Source organism: Buteo buteo, chromosome 15 (assembly GCF_964188355.1).
Source record: "Buteo buteo chromosome 15, bButBut1.hap1.1, whole genome shotgun sequence".
Taxonomy (NCBI): domain Eukaryota; kingdom Metazoa; phylum Chordata; class Aves; order Accipitriformes; family Accipitridae; genus Buteo; species Buteo buteo.
The window spans coordinates 198,227-217,396 of NC_134185.1; the positions used below are offsets into that span (position 1 = coordinate 198,227).

Genomic DNA, 19,170 nt, shown 5'->3' on the forward strand with positions numbered 1-19,170 from the left:
AATTTAGGATTTTATTCTCAAAGGTTGTGTATATTTTTATGCACATTTATTATGTATTTACATATTATGTTATAGATATTTTTCAAAAACATTGAAGTGTTTTATATGAAGAAAAATATACTTATTTTTCTATTTTATTTTAAAGATATTTTAGCAGGTCGAGGTATTTCATAGGTATATGAATATTCTGAATTACTGTCTGGAAGTCCACAGGCCAAACAGGGGACTACTTTTATCTGTAGAAATGAGAGTATTCTTGAAGTAGTAGTGTTACGAGTTGTATGCGTGAATGATTTCTCTCAGTATATTACATTGTCTTACATTAGTAAAATACCAGAGTAAAAAAATCATTTTAAAGTGGTTTTTAAGAAGGTAACATAAATTCTTATGGGAGTTGTTTATATTCAGACACAGAACTTTACATAACTTTAATGCTAAAATTTTGAATTGAGCAAGAGCACAGTTGTTCTTTTATGTATTGTCATAGCTTTTTTGAAGAGAAGAGAGACTGAGGATGTGTAACTGTAAATATGATGCTTCATTATTTTATCCTATTTGGTTTTTTTAGGAGTAGAAGTGTGGTATTTGAAAAATGTTCCTTGATGTCTTATAGTAGCTAATGCAACTTAACGGAATCCATATGTTAAATTAGCTGATTCTACTACAGATTTTATGTCACCTATTGCCACATATAAAATAACATGAACTTATGTCATTGAATGTTCTCCACAGGACTTATCTAAAATGATATATTGATAGTGCTGTACTCAGCTGCCAAGATAAATGTTTGTTTACATCTATATTACATTGGAAGATTTCATTTTATTGGAGGAGTTGGTAATCTATCAGTAGACAAAAGAGATTTGCTAAAATCTTTCTCTTTTGTACAAGCAAACTATACTCCATTTTAAAGTCTAATGAATTGAACTTCAGTGCTGAAACAAAGTATAGGTGAAGCATTATGCTTTGGGAGAACATGAATGTGAACCTGAGTAAAGAAATCTTTATTTCTATTTTTTGCCTGATAAAGCAATCAATTTATGGCCATTTATGAAAGATTTTGAATTACTATGTTTTCTCCATTTACCAACATCATGGGGTTCAAAATTTTGATCTTTAAATCATCTTATCTTTAAAGCAATTACTGCATGAGCTGAAAAGACCTTAAATCAATGCAGTTACACACTTCTCTCTTGATGTGTCTGTAAAACATGTATATGTGCATATACAAGTCCAAGTAGTATAAAAATCAAAGCTAGCAGCAAGCAACTCGATTTTTGTTTTTCTCAGTTTGAATATGTTTGAAAGATTTATTTTGTTATCCAATATTTCTGTTTGTGGAGCAGATAGAATCACTGGCACAATATGTAAGAATTTATTCTTTTGTTTTTATTTAGTTTGACAAAGGTTATGCTTACAGCATTCGCCACAGCTATGGGAAAGAAGGAAAGAGAACTGATTATACTCCATACAGCTGCATGAAGATTATCATGTCCAATCCACCAAGTCAAGGGGATTATCATGGTGAGTTACCTTAAAAAAAAAAAGAGGAAGTTTAAAAACAGTGGAAACCCTTGGCTAGAGAAGTTGCTCCCTCCTGTAGTCTCTTAAGTTATGTATTTAATTTCAAGGCCACAGTGGTCTTGCACTGTTCTCTTTAGATAGCACTTGATACCTTCTGTTTTTATATACGTTGTGTCATGCAGTGCAAAGAGACTTTAAATGTACAGATGCTTTAAAAAGTGACCAATTAGAGGTGTTTTGAGATACTAATTAAATCGTACAGAAATTCTGATGTTTGCTAGGGTACTTGAAAACCTCCTGCCTCTGTGTGACTAAACATGGAAAACCTGCACTGGCTTCACTGTTGTTGTTTTAGTACTAAGTCGTTCATTCAGTTGTCTCTCAAAACTAATTCTGGGACAAAAAAACCTCACTCTTATTTAAGGTGGTGGAACTTCCTAAAGTATTTATAAAGTAATACTTTTACAAAGGACTGTGCTCTAAAGACCACTTGGCTCTCATTACTTGTCTTTTCCTGCTTTTTTTCACAGCTATTAAATGTACCAGCGCTATCATTGTTAGTAAGGAACTAACTAAAACTCTTTTCCTGCCAGTGAATGAGAATTGTGGCCTGTTTATGGTGGGGTATTTTATGTAACTCTTGAGCCTGTGGTGCCCTGATAACCATGCAGTGGAGTAATTATTAAAAAAAAAAAAAAAAAAAGTAAGCAATTGTATGCATGGGCAATTAACTTTCTTATTAATAAGTTGTTAGACAATTAGGAACAGCTTAGCTGGTCTCTCGAGTGCCTTACTGCACTAACTCCTGGGTAAACAGCCTTGTTTGTGAGCTTGCTTGTTTTTTACTGTCAGGGTGCCCATTCCGCCACAGTGATCCTGAGCTATTGAAACAGAAGCTGCAGTCATACAAGATCCCTCCCAGTGGAATAACTCAAGTAAGGCATATTTTGTTTGGTGCTTTCATTAATAAGGCACTGCTTTTCAATTTTACTTTTTATTTTTGTAGGAGTGCTATATGCAATTTGTCAGTATGTATTGTGATGTATCTCTTCTTATAAAAGGTTTAAACTGGAATCTTGGCTTTCTGGCTCCAGTGCTTCCACTGATGTGTTGGTTATTGTCATCACCTTTTATTGTTTAATATTATGACTTGGTTTATTACTATAGTGGATACAATGCAGAATTTTGTTTTACTTCATTTTACTGCACTGTGATAAAAAAACAATTTAAATGAATCTGGCAATATTTTGGAGAATTTTTATTCTTGCAGTGACTTGTGGAAGACTCTACTGTGTAGTCAGTAGACATAAGTAATTGTTTTCTGTAATAAACTTCTAAAAAACATACACTCTTAATCATCCATTGTGCTAACTTCCCCTAAACAACAAAAGCACATGAAATGCCTAGCGAAATTAAGCAAAGATTTTTAGTAGCTTTTTAAAAGGTAACATTAAATTGAAACCCTGCCTTATATAGCAAGGACAATGTAGGAATTGGAACTTTTTGAGGTGTATATATTAGGACTGTGACTCCCATTGCTTGCTCTAGCAAGAGGTTAAGGCTATGAAAGTATGCCATCATTTTCAATGGAGTATGGGTTAGAGTTAAGCTGAGACAGTTCAGCAAAAAGTTGTGTATATTAATTGCCTGAAACTTGCTTTAGGTCCATAAGAAAAACTTGCTTTAAGTTGTTGTCTTTAGTTCACGTGGAGTATCACCATTGCTTGTCAGGCTTCAACAGAGTGTTGAACTAGACAGAAACGAGCATGAAAGTTCCACTTAAAGTAGTGGAACTCCCTTCTCCCTTGGAAGGAATAATTAAGATACAAATTAAAAGAGAATAGTTTTAAAGTGTTTATTGTTCACTCATAGTCATTCATGAAATACCCAGACTTTTTCCTTTTTTCTTTTTGTTTTTTTTCTTTTCTCCTGGTTCATATAAATAAGCATTTGACTGCCTTCCATATATCTGACAGGCACTAGAGATACTTTCCTTTGGCTTTTTTTCCTTTTTATATGCATCAAAAATTGATGCTGCACTGAGATTTTTATCCTGCTGATCATTGGAAAGATTGGTGAGGATTTACTGTTTTAGCTGCCTTGCTATGTGTGGGTAGGATTTAGTAGAGGTTATTTCTTCAGTGAATTTGCACAGTAGGGCAGTATCTTTATATTTAACATAGTTCCTCACTTGATGTGAATTGGATTTTAGGTTTTTTGTGTGTGTATGTTTGGGTTTTTTTCCCTTGTAAAGTAGGATTGGGATTTACCAGGAATCTTAAATTTTCTTATCAAAAGTGACTAAGAAAAACTGTCTCCATCAACGTTGTCTTTTCCTGGAAACAGATGCTGTCCTGTCCACGAATTTTGTTTAAGTGCAGTTGGGGTCCAGGGCTCTGCAGTGGCCACTCCTAGTGTTAAACCGAAAAAAACCCAAACCAAAACACCCTCCACTCAAAAACTACTCCTACTACTTAAATAAATAAATACAAAAGAAGTTGGCTGTGCTGGGTTTTCAGAAATTGATCTTTTACATCAGTCTTTGAGATACTCAGTAGGAGAAGAGGAAGATGATCGGTTCACATCTGTCCCCAAGATCTCGTACAGATCTTATTGCTACCACTCCTCATTGCTATGTTTGCGTGGTCCAATATTATTTGCATGACTAATAACAGTTCAGGATCCTTCAGTCCAGACCGTGGCTTTTTAGAGTCTTCTCTGATGCTGGTGATAGTCGCTGAGTATCAGAAATGTTGTTTTTCCTTTAGCTCAGTGAATGGTTGTTAGGGGTGGATGATTTGGCAATCTTTTGAAGCCTCTGATGTAGTTGCTTTTCCCGTAACTGGGCCTCAAGATTGACATTGACTCAAACCATACCCTTTGAGTCTGTTAGACCTCCTGTTAACTCCAGATCAAATGAGAGCTTCCTTACAACCTGACAGATTCCTATTTTTGATGAATGATTCAGAGCTTGACCTTTCAGTTATGTGTTTTAATAAATGGTATGTCTTTCCTGGGGCTCAGGGCCTCTTACACTTGTTCCTTGCGTTGTTCCAAAATTCTTTTGCTGTCTTCAAATGTGACTTCATTTTGTGTCTTCTCTTGCTTTATGTGCTCTAGACAAGCAAGTTGTCACAAAGTGAAAAGTTCCCTTCTGTGTTGCCAAAACCAGATCAATGTATGTACCTAAATGCTTTTTCAGTTCTCTCTGCCTGGTTTATGGTAGATAAATGTGTTGTTCCAGACTGAGGGGACACTCACATGGCCACGTGCACAGGACAGCAAACTCAAAAGGAGCAGGAATTTTACATCAGTTTTCCAGGACCCTGAGCTGTCTGCAATGATTGGAAGTCTCTCACGCTTAATGAAAGATAGTGTACAAAGTAGTTGAATCATCAACAAATGTGTGTCATGGTGTCACAGATGAGACAGTAAATGACAGCCTGTAGTGGATCTGGATACTGGTTTGTTTTTGGAGTGGTTTTTTGTTTGTTTGTTTTTGTTTTTTTTTTTAAGAATCAAGGAGATTAGAGCTATACCCCTGCTTGATTGTCTCACACGGTCCTACACTTGCTCCCCAACCTGGTGGTGTATTTACTGAGGTCTCAATTTTCCTTCCCAGCAAGGGAATTACTGCTGGTTTGGGAGGATGGGGCAGAAAGTCATGCCAATACCCGCTTTTCTGCTGCTTGCAGTTAACAGTCTCAGGCATTACAGGCTGTGGTCCCAGGGCTTTCCCCAGCATTCATCTCCATGCATCTCTGATCTCCAGCATAATCCTCAGCTTCCCAGGATCTTCACCCTCATCTTTCTGGGCTCCCAAGACCCCATTTTTCTTGATCTAAATAGTCTATCTGCAAAAGCTGTGGTCAGGTTCCTAACTGGTAGTTCTGTGTCATGTCTCTTTATTAATGGGAAGATCAGAACATGTCACTTTTGTTTAGTCCAGATGTTAACCAAAATTTACAACTAGCCTATACCAGTTGCAGCTAGCTAGCAGGTTCATGCTTGACAGCTTGAAAATTCAGTTTTGGATGTTTTACAAGCCTCTATATGAAATCTGAGCAAAAGTAACTTGAACCAACTCTTGTTTGCTCAACTGTTTCCCAGCTCAGTTCTTGATGGTTGACACTGAGGGAGTTATGAGACTCCCTGCAGTGGTAACAGGCGTAAGATCATGTGAACAGTAGACTTTTGTTTTCCAGATTAGTAGTAATGCATGCTTCTCTGTGGCTAAGGAGTTGCTTTAAGGAATTCAAATGAAAGCGCAAGACTGGCAGTTGCTGTTGAGTGCAAATTACAGCAATCTGGAAATCACATTGAAAGGTAACACACTGGACATTCTGTGGTGGGTTGACCCTGGCTGGAAGCCAGGTGCCCACCAAAGCTGCTCTATCACTCCCCTCCTCAGCTGGACAGGGGAGAGAAAATATAACAAAAGGCTCATGGATCGAGATAAGGACAGGGAGAGATCACTCACCAGTTACTGTCACAGGCAAAACAGACTCAACTTGGGGAAATTAATTTAAATTATTGCCAATCAAATCAGAATAGGGTAATGAGAAATAACACCAAATCTTAAAGCAACTTCCCCCCACCCCTCCCTGCTTCCTGGGCTCAACTCCACTCCTGATTTTCTCTCCCTCCTCCCCCCCAGCAGTGCAGGGGGATGGCTGTTGGGGTCAGTTCATCACATGTTGTCTCTGCCGCTCCTTCCTTCTCAGGGGCAGGACTTCTCACTCTTCCCCTGTTCTAGCGTGGGGTCCCTCCCACAGGAGAGAGTCCTCCACAAACTTCTCCAACGTGAGTCCTTCCCACGGGCTGCAGTTCTTCATGAACTGCTCCAGTGTAGGTCCCTTCCCTGGGCTGCAGTCCTTCAGGCACAGACTGCTCCAGCGTGGGTCCCCCGCGGGGTCACAAGTCCCGCCAGCAAACCTGCTCCAGTGTGGGCTCCTGTCTCCATGGGGCCACAGGTCCTGCCAGGACCCTGCTCCAGCACGAGATTCCCATGGGGTCACAGCCTCCTTCGGGCATCCCCCTGCTCCGGCGTGGGGTCCCCCGTGGACCTCCCTGAGCTGCAGGGGGACAGCCTGCCTCACCGTGATCTTCCCCACGGGCTGCAGAGGAATCTCTGCTCCGGCGCCTGGAGCACCTCCTGCCCTCCTTCTGCACTGACCTGGGGGTCTGCAGGGCTGGGGCTCTCACAGCTTCTCACTCCTCTCTCTGCCTGCAGTTGCTTTTGTGCAGCAACTTTTCCCCCCTTCTTAAATCTGTTCTCCCAGAGGCACTACCACCATCACTGATGGGCTCGGCCTTGGCCAGTGGTGGGTCCGTCCTGGAGCTGGCTGGCATTGGCTCTGTTGGACATGGGGGAAGAAGCTTCCAGCAGCTTCTCACAGAAGCCACCCCTGTATCCCCCCTGCTACCAAAACCTGGCCACGCAAACCCAATACACCTTCTGTTCCTGAATCAATTTATCCTTTCAGCTCTCTGTGTACAGCAGGTATTATAGCACTACCAAGTTCTCTAGCAGCAAAATAAATGCTATAAGATCTGTGAAAGTAATGCACTGAGCAGTGAAACCAAACGTATATATAAGTATAGACTTACATATTTAATGGATTGCAAGCAGTGGGGAATGGTGTCTTAGAAGTCACCTTTTATGAATGGGCACTCCAAAATTGAATTGTCCATCTTGGAATCTAAGAAGTGCTAGTATTTCTGTTCCTGGGATGGACAGGTTGTGGGACTGCTGTCAGCTTCCCTAATTGGGAAAGCTGTGCTTTTCCTCTGATGCTTCTCTTCAGCAAGAATGCTCCTGCTGTGCAAAAAAATCCAAGACAGTTTGATATCAGGCTACTTCACTGTGGAATCCTAGGATTCGGTCACTATGCCAAGACCACCTAATTCTAGAATCTGGTCAAGTTTGCTGTCTAAATCCCAATCCTGTTTGAACTACCTCATGTTTGACTTTAAAAAAATAGAGTATTCCTGCTCAAGTCTTAAGAGGGTGTCTTTGATTAACATCAGGAAACATTCTGCTGGGCATCACTTGTGGCCTGGGGTACTGCTTTTTTACTTGGTGCATGTCAAGGTTATGTCCTGGTTTCAGCTGGGATAGAGTTAACTGTCTTCCTAGTAGCTGGTACAGTGCTATGTTTTGAGTTCAGTATGTGAAGAATGCTGATAACACTGATGTTTTCAGTTGTTGCTCAGTAGTGTTTAGACTATAGTCAAGGATTTTTCAGCTTCTCATGCCCAGCCAGGGCACCTGACCCAAACTGGCCAACAGTGTATTCCATACCATGTGACGTCCCATCTAGTTTAGGTACTGGGAAGGGGGGGGCAGGGGTTCGCCGCTCGGGGACTGGCTGAGTGTCGGTCAGCAGGTGGTGAGCAATTGCCCTGTGCATCATTTGTACATTTCAATCCTTTTATTACTACTGTTGTCATTTTATTAGTATTATCATTATTAGTTTCTTCTTTTCTGTTCTATTAAACCGTTCTTATCTCAACCCATGAGTTTTACTTCTTTTCCTGATTTTCTCCCCCATCCCACTGGATGGGGGGGGAGTGAGTGAGCGGCTGCATGGTGCTTAGTTGCTGGCTGGGGTTAAACCAAGACAGTTACTATCCTCCTAATAGGTGATTTTTACCTGTAATTTATAGTAATTTACTGGACTTGAGAAGATACGACTTCCTGAACTGACTCAGCCAATAACTGGCTACAGAGAAATCCTTCATCTTCAGACATAAATTTTATTGGTTTTTTTCCGAAGGTTTAGCTATGGCATTTCCTCTGTGAGAACCCAGTCTCCCAGCAGCATCTCAACTTAGCCATTCACTATTTTGTTGAACTAATGGGCACTTGCTTCCTTTTTTGCCTTTCTAGGAATATGACCTTCAGCTGACAGTAGTTGCAACAGAGCAGTGGAATCCTTTTTTTTTTTTTTTAATTCACCAATTCTATCCATTTCAAGATAATTTTAATTCTTAAAATGAACCGTAGGTTTTTGCTTGTAGTGGTTTCTAAATTTTAGGAGATCAATCTTTGGTTTTTTTTAGTAATGTATTTTTCACCCAAACTAAATGTTTTGGGGCTACAGATTACTTATATGGTATAAGCATATAGCATGCTTCTTTTCAAGAATGTGCCAATATCTTTACCCAGGAGACCTCTTGGGTGGATGGTTTCTGCCCTAAAATTTTTCCTGTGTTTATCAGATAATGTGCAAATCTGTTACGTAGCCATTGTCATGAAAACAAATGAGAGTTTTAAAAGACATCTTCATGCTAGGTCTCAGGGAGCATATTTGTGCTCAAGATTGTGAGATCTTCAGAGCTCGCACCTACAGTTCTGTTCACGTGCTCACCAACTGTTTTGCTGTTGTTGAAAGTTCTGTACAGTCCTGTAGTTTTTGTTGAACTAGGGTACTCCAGGGCACTCTTCTGGGCAAGTGGTTATTTGTGAGAGGAGTACATCACACTTCTTTCTTCACACGAGCAGTAATAAATATTTCTCTCCTAAGCTAAAAAGTTCACTTTAAAGGGTTGAAAAGTCAACAATTTCTGTTCCCTACTGAGATTAAATTCTCATTCTGAAACAGAGGTTGACTGGAAACTCGTCAGGCCTTCCAAAAGCATCAGTCAGGATGTAGATGCTGTCCTGGCCAGAGGGGCTGGAGAAACCATGGCACCTTAGGCTGTGCACAAATAATTTTACATTGGTGGCTATTTTGTACCCCAGATGAAACAGAGCTGGTGTCTTAATCTTAATTTGTGCAAGTATGAGTACAGATATTCAAGTCTGAGTTTGACAGAGACCTAGCACATGCTTTTATCAGCAGTGCCTGGAGGCTTGTGTTTCTTGTTTGGGGGACTCTTTGTTTTTCATAGCTGTCTGTTGAACCCTTATTATCTCCAGTTCATACATAGTGATCTGGATCAGAACTGGTACTGTTTGAGGGTGTTGCCTTTCCATTTGTTCACAACATTTTTTAATATTCATCAAGGTCCTGCTGACAAACTAGTCTTGAGAACGTGGGGGTTTTTTTGCTGATAAGAGGCCTGGGGGCTGTCATAGGACAATGCTCTTTTCATGTTTTATGTGTTTCTTTTCAATGATCTTTGTGCTGTCTATCAGCACAAAAACCATAGCTTATTCCTGAATATATTGTGTTCATCAAGGGGATACAGACACCTGAGTGGTGGTGGTTTAACTTCGATGAAGTTAGTTCACTGTGCTTTAGACCATCAGAAGGTTTGGATTTGTAGTACATTAGCAACCACGTAAGTAATTATTTTTCCTAGTTCTCCCATAAGTTTCACAGGTTATCTCAGGAGGTCCTTGAATAATAAAATTCAGGCTACTGTCTTAGTTGATTTCAAATTGATTGGCAGTTGCTTCAGGTGGATTTGGTTGTTTCAGGAAAAAACTGCAAGCAGCAACCCATTGGTTTGGATGTGTTTCTCTTGCTGTGTTTGGTCTTTATGCCATCTGTTTTTATGGGATCTTTCCAAATCACCCGTGCTCCGCCTTGATTTTAGTTCTGGTTCCAGGCTTTCTCTGTCTGTCCATTCAGAACCTGAGGCCTTTGCGTGTTCCTGCAGTTTATTGTTAGCACTTTGGTCAAGTGCTTCAGTTGTCCTTAAGGTTCTCCATTTTCTAGTGTAGATGGTAGCTGATTCTCCATGGTAAACTACATTCTTCTCTGGTCAAGAGTTTGGGTGTTTTTCAACAGCAAGAGTGTATACTTCAATCTGACACTGTCAGAATACATCTATTAATGTTATTTTCAATCTTTTTAGTGTTTTTATCTTGCTTATTTTGGGATATTTCTTAGATTTGAAAAATGTGGAGCCTTTCTTTAGCTTCTCAAGTACTGGCCTTCTCTGCTCAGAATTTTTAATTTATGAGACCTGTCCATTTTTATGTGACTGATGCATAATTCTCCAAACATTTATTTTGGATTTAGCTATGTAGTCATGAATTGGTCCCTCACTGGGATTTTAATCTGTTGTTTTAGAGTACTCAACATGTTTTCCCTTCAAGCCTGTGAACAAGCACCTTTCTTGTTTATGAAGCTTGTTCCTCATGGCTATTATATGAGCCAGAATGTGGGCTAGAGTCCAGCCTGGATGGTTGTGGGTTTACCCAATATGGTTAGTTTTCCAGTGCTGTTCTCAGTCTTCTGTTTCTAGGGCTGTCCTTCATGCTCTTGAGATATGGAGTACACTGTTTCCTTTTAGGTTCATAAGACCAGGAAGTTTCTGAGCTTTTTTCAACAGATAAAGCATTTGGCTGGTCTGTGGTGGAAACAAACCCCATCCTCACAGTGCTTTTCCTAAGGGCTCTCTGCGGACAGGCTAGGTGTGAAAAAGGAAAGCTGGAACTTGGGATGATGGTGCAGAGCAAATACTGCCAGACCTCACATGACTTCAGTAGTCAATCTGAGCATTGGACTGCTTACATTGCAGTCATTTTGTAGTACAGTCAATAATGAAAAAGTGATCAAAACATTTGAATGTGTGAATCTGCTTGCTGTGAAGTATCTAGTTCCAGCCTGCTATTCCAGTCCAGATTTTCTGAGGCTGTATCTTGTCTGAGATTGCATCTGCTGAAGTCATCTTCTTGAGGTAATAGAGCAGATAACTTCCAGGTCTCGCCTAGTTATTATATAGCCTGAAGCAGAAAGAATGAATCCGGATGTTTATTCCAAGAACTGAATTATTTAACTTGTATTTATTTCACACTTTCCTTAGGTTAGGCTATTTCTTTATTTATGATAGTAGCTTTTTTTGTTTGTTTTAAAAATGCTTCTTGGAGAAGTAATGTGGTTAGCTGAGCATTTTATGTGTGATTGTATAACATTTGAATTTATAGTATATTTCAGATCACTTTTCATTTCTGTCTTCAGTATACTGCTAATAAGGTAAAATCTTTTTGAAACCAGGTTTGACAATAGCTAATCAATTTGAAGAATATAAAGATGAAAGCATATGTTAAGATAAATACATCTGTTGCGGTGCTGTACTAAAGGCACTGTAACGTGTTGCCTGTACACCTCAAATAGAAAAATAGATATGATAGGCTTTGAATTAGAGTTACTTCAAAGTACCTATTATTTGTTTCTGAAAGCTTTCTTGGAGAAATTACCTTTTTACCAATTCATTTCTATCACAATAGCAAAAGGTAGTAAAAATTTCTGGTTCTACAATCAAGAGAAATAGAGCGTCTAGACTCATCCTTTTTGCTTTTACTTTTGTAATTGGAGCAAAAGCATTTCTTTAGGGAAAAATGCTTATATAAATGAACAGTAGATAACTTCAGAAGAAAGAAGAAAGAATGTTCTTTCTAGTAGAATTGTTCTCTTAATTTAAAAAGCTGCTTTTGCCATAATTGGATTAAATTAAAGGTTTTGACTGACTCGTTGAACTTCTCACCACATTGAAAATTCACTTCCCACCACCATTGAAATCCCACCACAAATTAACTAGTTAAAACTCAGATCATAAAACAGGGTACCCTTACACATTTGCTGTCAAGAATTTTTTAGAAGCATTAGACCTTGAATCCAGAAACTGTACATCACTCAGGTTTCTCAACTGGTGGCTAGGACCCCTTGTTCACTGCCCAAAAACTCTCAGATAGTTATTGCCTTTACTACATCAAAACCTGTAAATGCTTTAAAATTATTGAATCTTTCAAAGTGGACAGTGTAAAAGTCTCAAAAGTAAGATTATTCAAGGAAACTTCACAGTGAAAATAAATCTTTGTGGCACTCTGGTGTAGATTTGTGTGCTGAAAGTTTCCACGTATTTTCTATAGATGGAAGACATTAATAGATAGGAGACAACATTCAGCCTTTCCATTGTTTTGAGAATAATTGTGTGTTAGGACTATGTCTTCCTCATTTTATCTGAGATTATACTTTCTCTGACTTACTCTGTAGACCCTGTATTTTTGACACTACACTTCTATGGTTTCTCAGCTGAAATTTGTGCCTTGTTTAATTGTCTTGTATTTAGTTATTTTTTCAAGAATGAACATGCTTACTGATTTCGCTAGGACTACTTTGCATGTAAGCCGAAGGAATACAATTACAAATTTAACCAGCCAATGCTGATCAGCTCTTTTCTGATGTTAAAAACTCCCACCTGACTTTTATAGTGTGTGTTTATTGGTGCTGTGGTGTTACTATTACTGACATCATCAGTGAGTAGAATCCTGTAGAGTATTAACATGACGTGGCTTAACATCTTAAGATGACTTAAGACATCCTAACATGACACGGCTTAAAACTAATTATTTTAAAAATTTGAGTTACAGTATTTCAGACTACTAAATTTTCCTAATCTTCAGTTTATTGCTGGTAAGTGGAAACAAGTATTAGAAATAAGAAGTTATATCTGGCTGTTGTCAGGCGAGATTATAACGTTAAAAAAGTCTGTATGTGATTAAATAAGCGTGGACTGTTCTAAAATCTGATTTAAGTGCTGGTAATAAAAAAAGTGTAAATGTTGACTAGTGACTGGTGAAAGGGCTGTGACAGTAAAACAAAAAAACAGCATAGGAAGAGAAAACTTGAGAGAATGCAAGACAGATGCAGAAAAACAGTAAGAAGCACAGCTAACCTGTTTGATAATAAAAAACCCCCTATAAGAATACAGAAGACTTTTAGAGTATGTGCACAGATTTTATTACACATAGAACACAGTTGAAAGTACATAAGGTAGATGGTTGAACTAGAAAATATATTTCTTAAAGTTTGGATTTGATATTCTAACCACCAAAAGGATGTAGTAAAAATGTATGGTCAGGTGCTATTGAGACTGTTTATTATTGGATCACAGTACAGTTGAGGCTGGAAGGTGCCTCTGCAGGTTATCTTGTCCAACCCCCCCTGCTCAAGAAGAGTCATCTAGAACCAGGTTCCCAGGACTGTGTCCAGATGGGTTTTGACTGTCTCCAAGGATGGAGACTCCACAATGTCTCTGGGCAACATGTGGCAGTGCTCAGTCAAGTGTGCCTTTTAGAGCAAATAATATGAAAAGTAGAGTTAAAATGCATATTTTTTTCCTGTTGTTAAAGAGATGAATGGCATTAATTTCAGTGTGTCCAATTTAGAAGTATTCAAATTCATTAGTCAAATCTTAGACTTCAGTTCCATGAGCAGTTAATTAGCCTAAATGGGCCCTGCTGGTGTGGAAGGCAGTTCTACTCTGTTCATCCCTGCCTGTTGTGTTTCCATTCCTTTCCTTGGTAAAATAGATTACTAAGTGGTAAAATAGATGAAAAAATTATCTAACTATAGGTTCAGCTGGGGAAGGTGAGGAAGAATGAGGTTCATTTTCAGATGGCAGGAATGGGTGGACAGAATTAGGGGCTGTGTCTTCACACTTCAGTAGCTTCAATTTCTAGTGTTTAAAACTACTCATGAAATTTTTATTTAGAAGAGAAAGAAGGAAAAAAGCACACAAAAAAAGTCAAAGGGATAAACACACAGTTCAGGATGAGAAAATAGGAAAACGAATGAACTTATGAAATAAAAATGTTTCAGCTCATTGTTCTTGGAACTGTTATGTTACGAACTTAAAACGTACAAGAAGCAAATAGTTCAATTTTATTTTGTTTTGTAACTTTCCTTTTATTTTAATTTTGAAGTATTTCAGATGCTTGCTTTCATACTTGATAACAGTCTGGGCTTTGACTCAGCATTGCAACAGAGGAATGTGGGTTATCTATCATATCTGAAACCAGGCATGACTGTCTTTTAAAATAGGTGGCTGTAAACTCATGCAGGATTTGTCAGTTAAATGAAAATGTGTCACTGAAACATAGCCAAAAAATTTCTAATAATAAAATGTACATTTTTGTAGCGTTATTTTAAAACTACGTGAAAACAGAGAAGTGGAATACTCAGGTGCATTAACCCTTCTTGCATTTGATGTTCACACCATTGACTTTCAGCAGATGACTCTATAAGACTTTGAAAAATAGCCCACAACCAAGCAAACAAAACCAACTAGCATTAGAGCTGTTTCCTTTTGAAATGATTAACTCAGTTTAAATTAACATCCATCTTCGTTTAATAAGCTGCCCAGGGGTTGGTGCAGCTATATGGGCACATGTCGACATATTCTTTTCATTCAGACATTCACTTAACACTTTTGTTAAGTATTTAATGAGTTCCTAACTGACACACATGAAATAAAAACTTCAGGCTAGAAAACCTGTACAGTAAAAATGGAGGAAAAAATACAGGTATTTTTAAGAGACATTAATAAAATACCTTCTTCTGAATCATGACTGCCTCTTTCTTTTACTTTTATAAAGTGGGCTAGAATACAATTAGGTTTTGTTGTTTGACAGTTGTGATGCAAATTGTAGGGGAGAAATTGATCTCTTATGGTGCCATAAGTATCATGATGTGCAGTTCTCAACACTGTGCGATCAAGAACTCTTCCCTACAGAAAACAAGAGTATAAAAGGAAAGGGAGCTCTGGCAAAGCTGTAACAATGATTTTCTAGCCTGTAAGAGAGTCCCTCAGGGAAAGCAGCTTAAATCTGAGAAAATTGTGCTATATATCTGTACATTATAAACATGAAACCTTCAAAATCAGTTTAAAATATAAAGGAAATATCTGAAAGCAGCAAAAAGGACTGATGACTGTACTGACCAGGAGGCAAAGGGCACTGGGGAGTCCTGGGACACGACTTAGTGCTGAGATGGTCACAAACCAGCCTGAAGGAGAAGAAAACTGGAATGTGTTCAGATACACTCCAGCAGTTGCACCCAATCATATCTTCAGTCACCTTTGAATTAAAGTTAGAAATGAGTCATACTTTACTGAATCTATAGTAGAAAGATTTTCATTTTGAAAATATAAGTTAATTCTGCACTTTTCAAATAAAACAAACTAACTTGGAGTAAGCGAAAATAACAATGGATAATTACAGAGCCCAAACTATCCTGCTATGCAAGATCTTAGCTTTGAATGCTGAGGATCTATAAAGCCGGTGGCTGCATACAGCTGCCAAACATCATCTTAACCTCATTAGTAGTCAGTAAAGCAACATCAGAAAAGCAAGTTGCAGATGGCAGTGAAAGAAAAGGCACATAAGGACTAACAAAAAGAGTCCTTGAGTATGTACCTTTACTTGCAAGATAGAGCAATGTAGTGTAAATGTCTTAATATATGTAGAGGCAAAAGATTGCTGCTGTGAATTAAGGTAGCTTTGAGTGGAGGTCTGTTTCTGGGTAACACTAGTGAAAAACAGCCGCAAGCTTGCTTTCATTATGTGCACAAATGTAGTGGGAAAGATAATATTTATTATGAATGATAATTCTGTTTTATTTAAATAGAGGATTGTTAGTTTCTCTCACACAGAGGACTCCTTTCTAGCTAGGCTCCATTCTATTGCCATTTTTAACATTTTTTTTTGTTTCTTCTCTTAGCAACTTGTTCCCTGTTAAAGCCAGTTAATCTACTAAACCTGTTCTTCTTTGGATATGTTTAATATGCCCCTTATTCCTCAACCCTATCATATATGCAGAAGGTGAACCTGGTCCCCCATGATGTAGCTGGTTTGAACCTACATATATGCTAAACATCAGGCTTATCATTTGGCTGCCTTCTGGCTGCCTCTCAGAACAAGTAGGAGCTGAATGATAGCTGTTTTTTTCTGAATGAGCCACAAATGTTGGTCTGGCTTTTCTACCCAACCACAACTTTTAATCAACATGTAGGAATTGTATAGCTTTGTCATCTCTACTTGTCAAATTTGGCTGCAATTGGCCAACCAGTCAAAGCTGGGTTAGTGATGTGGTGGAGAGGGTAAAGGAGCAGGAGTAAAATGATGACTACCAGTGCAATCATGTACGTTAATAAATGTAACAAACTGGGTGAAAGTCTGTGGTCTGTTCTGGTGGGCATCTGTTCTATGGAGCACTCTGTCGGGAAAAGAAGTGGCATGAAGACCTAGTTACCAAACTTCACTGGAGAATGCTGGTAGAGGTTCCTCTAGCAGCTGTTCTCCAAGATATATGTCTTCATAGTAGTACAGCAGAAAAATCCACGTGGTGACCTAATAGCAGCCTCTGAGAGGTCTGAGAAGGAGTCTCAAGGGAGTGGGACAGTAGTTCCTTTGTGAAACAGCAGTGTAGCTGGGCAGTAAAGATTGAGCTGCTGCAAGACAACGTGGTTGCTTTTTAAGAATTTAAAGTCCCTCAAGGCCAGCTCTGATAACATGACCATTATAGCTTTCATATGTCAGCAGCATCAATTCAATGAAGTCCTCTTCTCCACCTTAAAAGTGGGTCAAGATTTTCCCAAGGATGGGTCAAGGGCTTAAATGGGCTTGGTTTCAGAATAGTTTGCTCAGAATAATCTCTCTTCCAAAACTGGAATTTATTTATAAGTGCCCCTTTATTCTGTCATCATATATGCTGTGTCAGTCAGCAGTCCATCTTCTGATAATCTGTCACTTGAAGTTACCATTTTTTCCACTGAACTGTCAGAGAAGACAACAGAAGCTTGATCTCACAACCTGTGAATCATTGTGAATTAGTGAATCAAAAGCTAGCTTTGATAATCCTTGTCTTTTCCGCTTTTCAGGATGGTTGGATAATGGCATCGTTGATACAAAAAGCAGCTATAACCGTGGTCTGTGATTCAAAAGTTAAACCGCAGAATGACTACTAGCCTTCTAAGTGATCAGCTTTTTCAAAAAGTTCTCTTGAATTACAAGAGAACCTTGATGCTTTTAAACTTTCAGGGTTTATACTCAGACTTTGTTCATACTCAAGTTTTTGTTTGAGATTTAAGGTTCTGAGATTTAAAATGTATTTACACCTGAGTTTAGAGAACTCTTTATTTATATAATTTTTATTAGGTGTAATCTTGATTAAATGAAGAATAATTTTGAGAAAACCTAAAGTATTTATGAACTAGATTAAATTAGTTGACTTATTTCAGCTGGAAAATTCGGGTTTGAAAAGTCTGAATGCTACAGAATGTGATGAATATTTCTTTCAACTAAGCAACAGACATAGAGGTCTTCTGATCATTACTCCAAATCACGTGAAAAATGCTTTTTTAAAAAGTACGTACATACAATATGGTTAGCATTTACTTAAAAATAGAGATAGCTCTTTGGCACAGCATAGATTTTATTGTAAGGTACAAACAGGAAAACATAAGTCAATATGTAATTGAAGTATTTAGAATAGATGAGTTTTCTTCAATCCTTAACTACCTAATGTGACACTATTTTTTTTAGTCAAAGGAGGGAGGAGGTTAAAAAAAAGAAAAAAAAATTTATGTACACAGATACTGCTAGATTTCAGACTTCACTGCCTACTTGGCCTCGGCCTTGATCTTTTGCAGAAGATTTAAAAGGAGGTGGCAAGAGGGATAGAAATGTAATCAGTTGGGCTATTACAGAGAAACAATGCGGCTAAGTACTTTCTTGGCAGTATGTTGCTGTTTTTATCCATTCAGCAAATGTGATTTATTTATACATCTGTCAATAAATACAAGACGGCATCCAATAATGAGTACAGCAGGGATTTAAGCCAGACTGTATTGCTGTGTTTGACACAAAGGTCAACCTTGGGAAAGGGGCTTGAAACTAACATTTCTTGAAAACTATTTTTCCTTCCACTTGAGGCTATCTCTTAATTCCAGCAATTTTCTCTGTTTGATAAGCAGAGAGAGCATACATTTTGATTATATAAAGGAGGGAGGAGGTGATGAAACTTTAAAAAATTTCTACCGGCATTGCATTCTGGTGATAAGAATGGGACTTTATGCAGCACAGAAGAGATTACCTGAAGCAGGATTGGGAAGCAAATTGTATTTACAAAAGACGGCATGATTTTCCTAATAGGTGTTCAAAACAGGCTATTCACTCACATTTCTGCTGAGCTTGACTAGAAATAACTTCATTTCAAAAAGGACAAATCTGATTGAAAGTAAAAGCATTCCCCTCTCACAGATACTTGTCTAAAGGATTTGCATTAAATTTTCTTGATGTGAGCACAGTATTAGTTTATTCTGCATCTGCATGAACTAGTAACATAGAAAATAAAAATACAAATCGTGTCCTTGATTGCTTCATGCTTCAACCACTTGAATTACTAGATTTATGTCTGCAATTATGGAAGAGATGTTGCAATATGATAGTTTGACAATAACTGTCACAATTATATTACCAAAATAAATTCAACTTACTCTTGAAGTTTAGAGTATTGAAATTATGTTTTAAGGACGAAGTGTATCTTCCTGTGGTTTTATCTCTTTTTTAATGTAGCCAGGGTATTTTTAAAGAACTATAGTGTGTCTAAATGTTGTCAGTTATTAGTAGGGTACACAAATGTGAAAGAAGTCTTGTGCTGCAAAGTTCCATGAGGTATTACACAAGGCTGTCATGAAATACCTTGTCATGGTAAGTATAACCAAGATGTATGTGTGCTACTTCTGAACCCTTTATGCTTTTCTCTCTCTGTATAGATCCTGGAACTGGTGAAGGGCATGCATTACCAGCTGGCCTGTCAAAAGTACTTTGAGTTGGTGCATGATGTAAGTAGCTACTAATTTTTGTTACGCTGTAATCACCGTCTTTGTCTTGAGGAAGGCCTTGGA

The 19,170-nt window shown here is 38.2% G+C and overlaps 1 protein-coding gene across 1 annotated transcript in view; it reads left to right on the forward strand.

Annotated features, from left to right (window-relative positions):
• Nucleotides 1-19,170, forward strand: part of PRIM2 (DNA primase subunit 2) — a 132,423-nt gene that overhangs the window by 106,692 nt on the left and 6,561 nt on the right. The window contains exons 10-12 of the mRNA XM_075046408.1: nt 1,398-1,524; nt 2,377-2,459; nt 19,039-19,107. Coding sequence (XP_074902509.1) covers nt 1,398-1,524; nt 2,377-2,459; nt 19,039-19,107 — 279 coding nt within the window. The remainder of the gene's footprint in view (nt 1-1,397; nt 1,525-2,376; nt 2,460-19,038; nt 19,108-19,170) is intronic.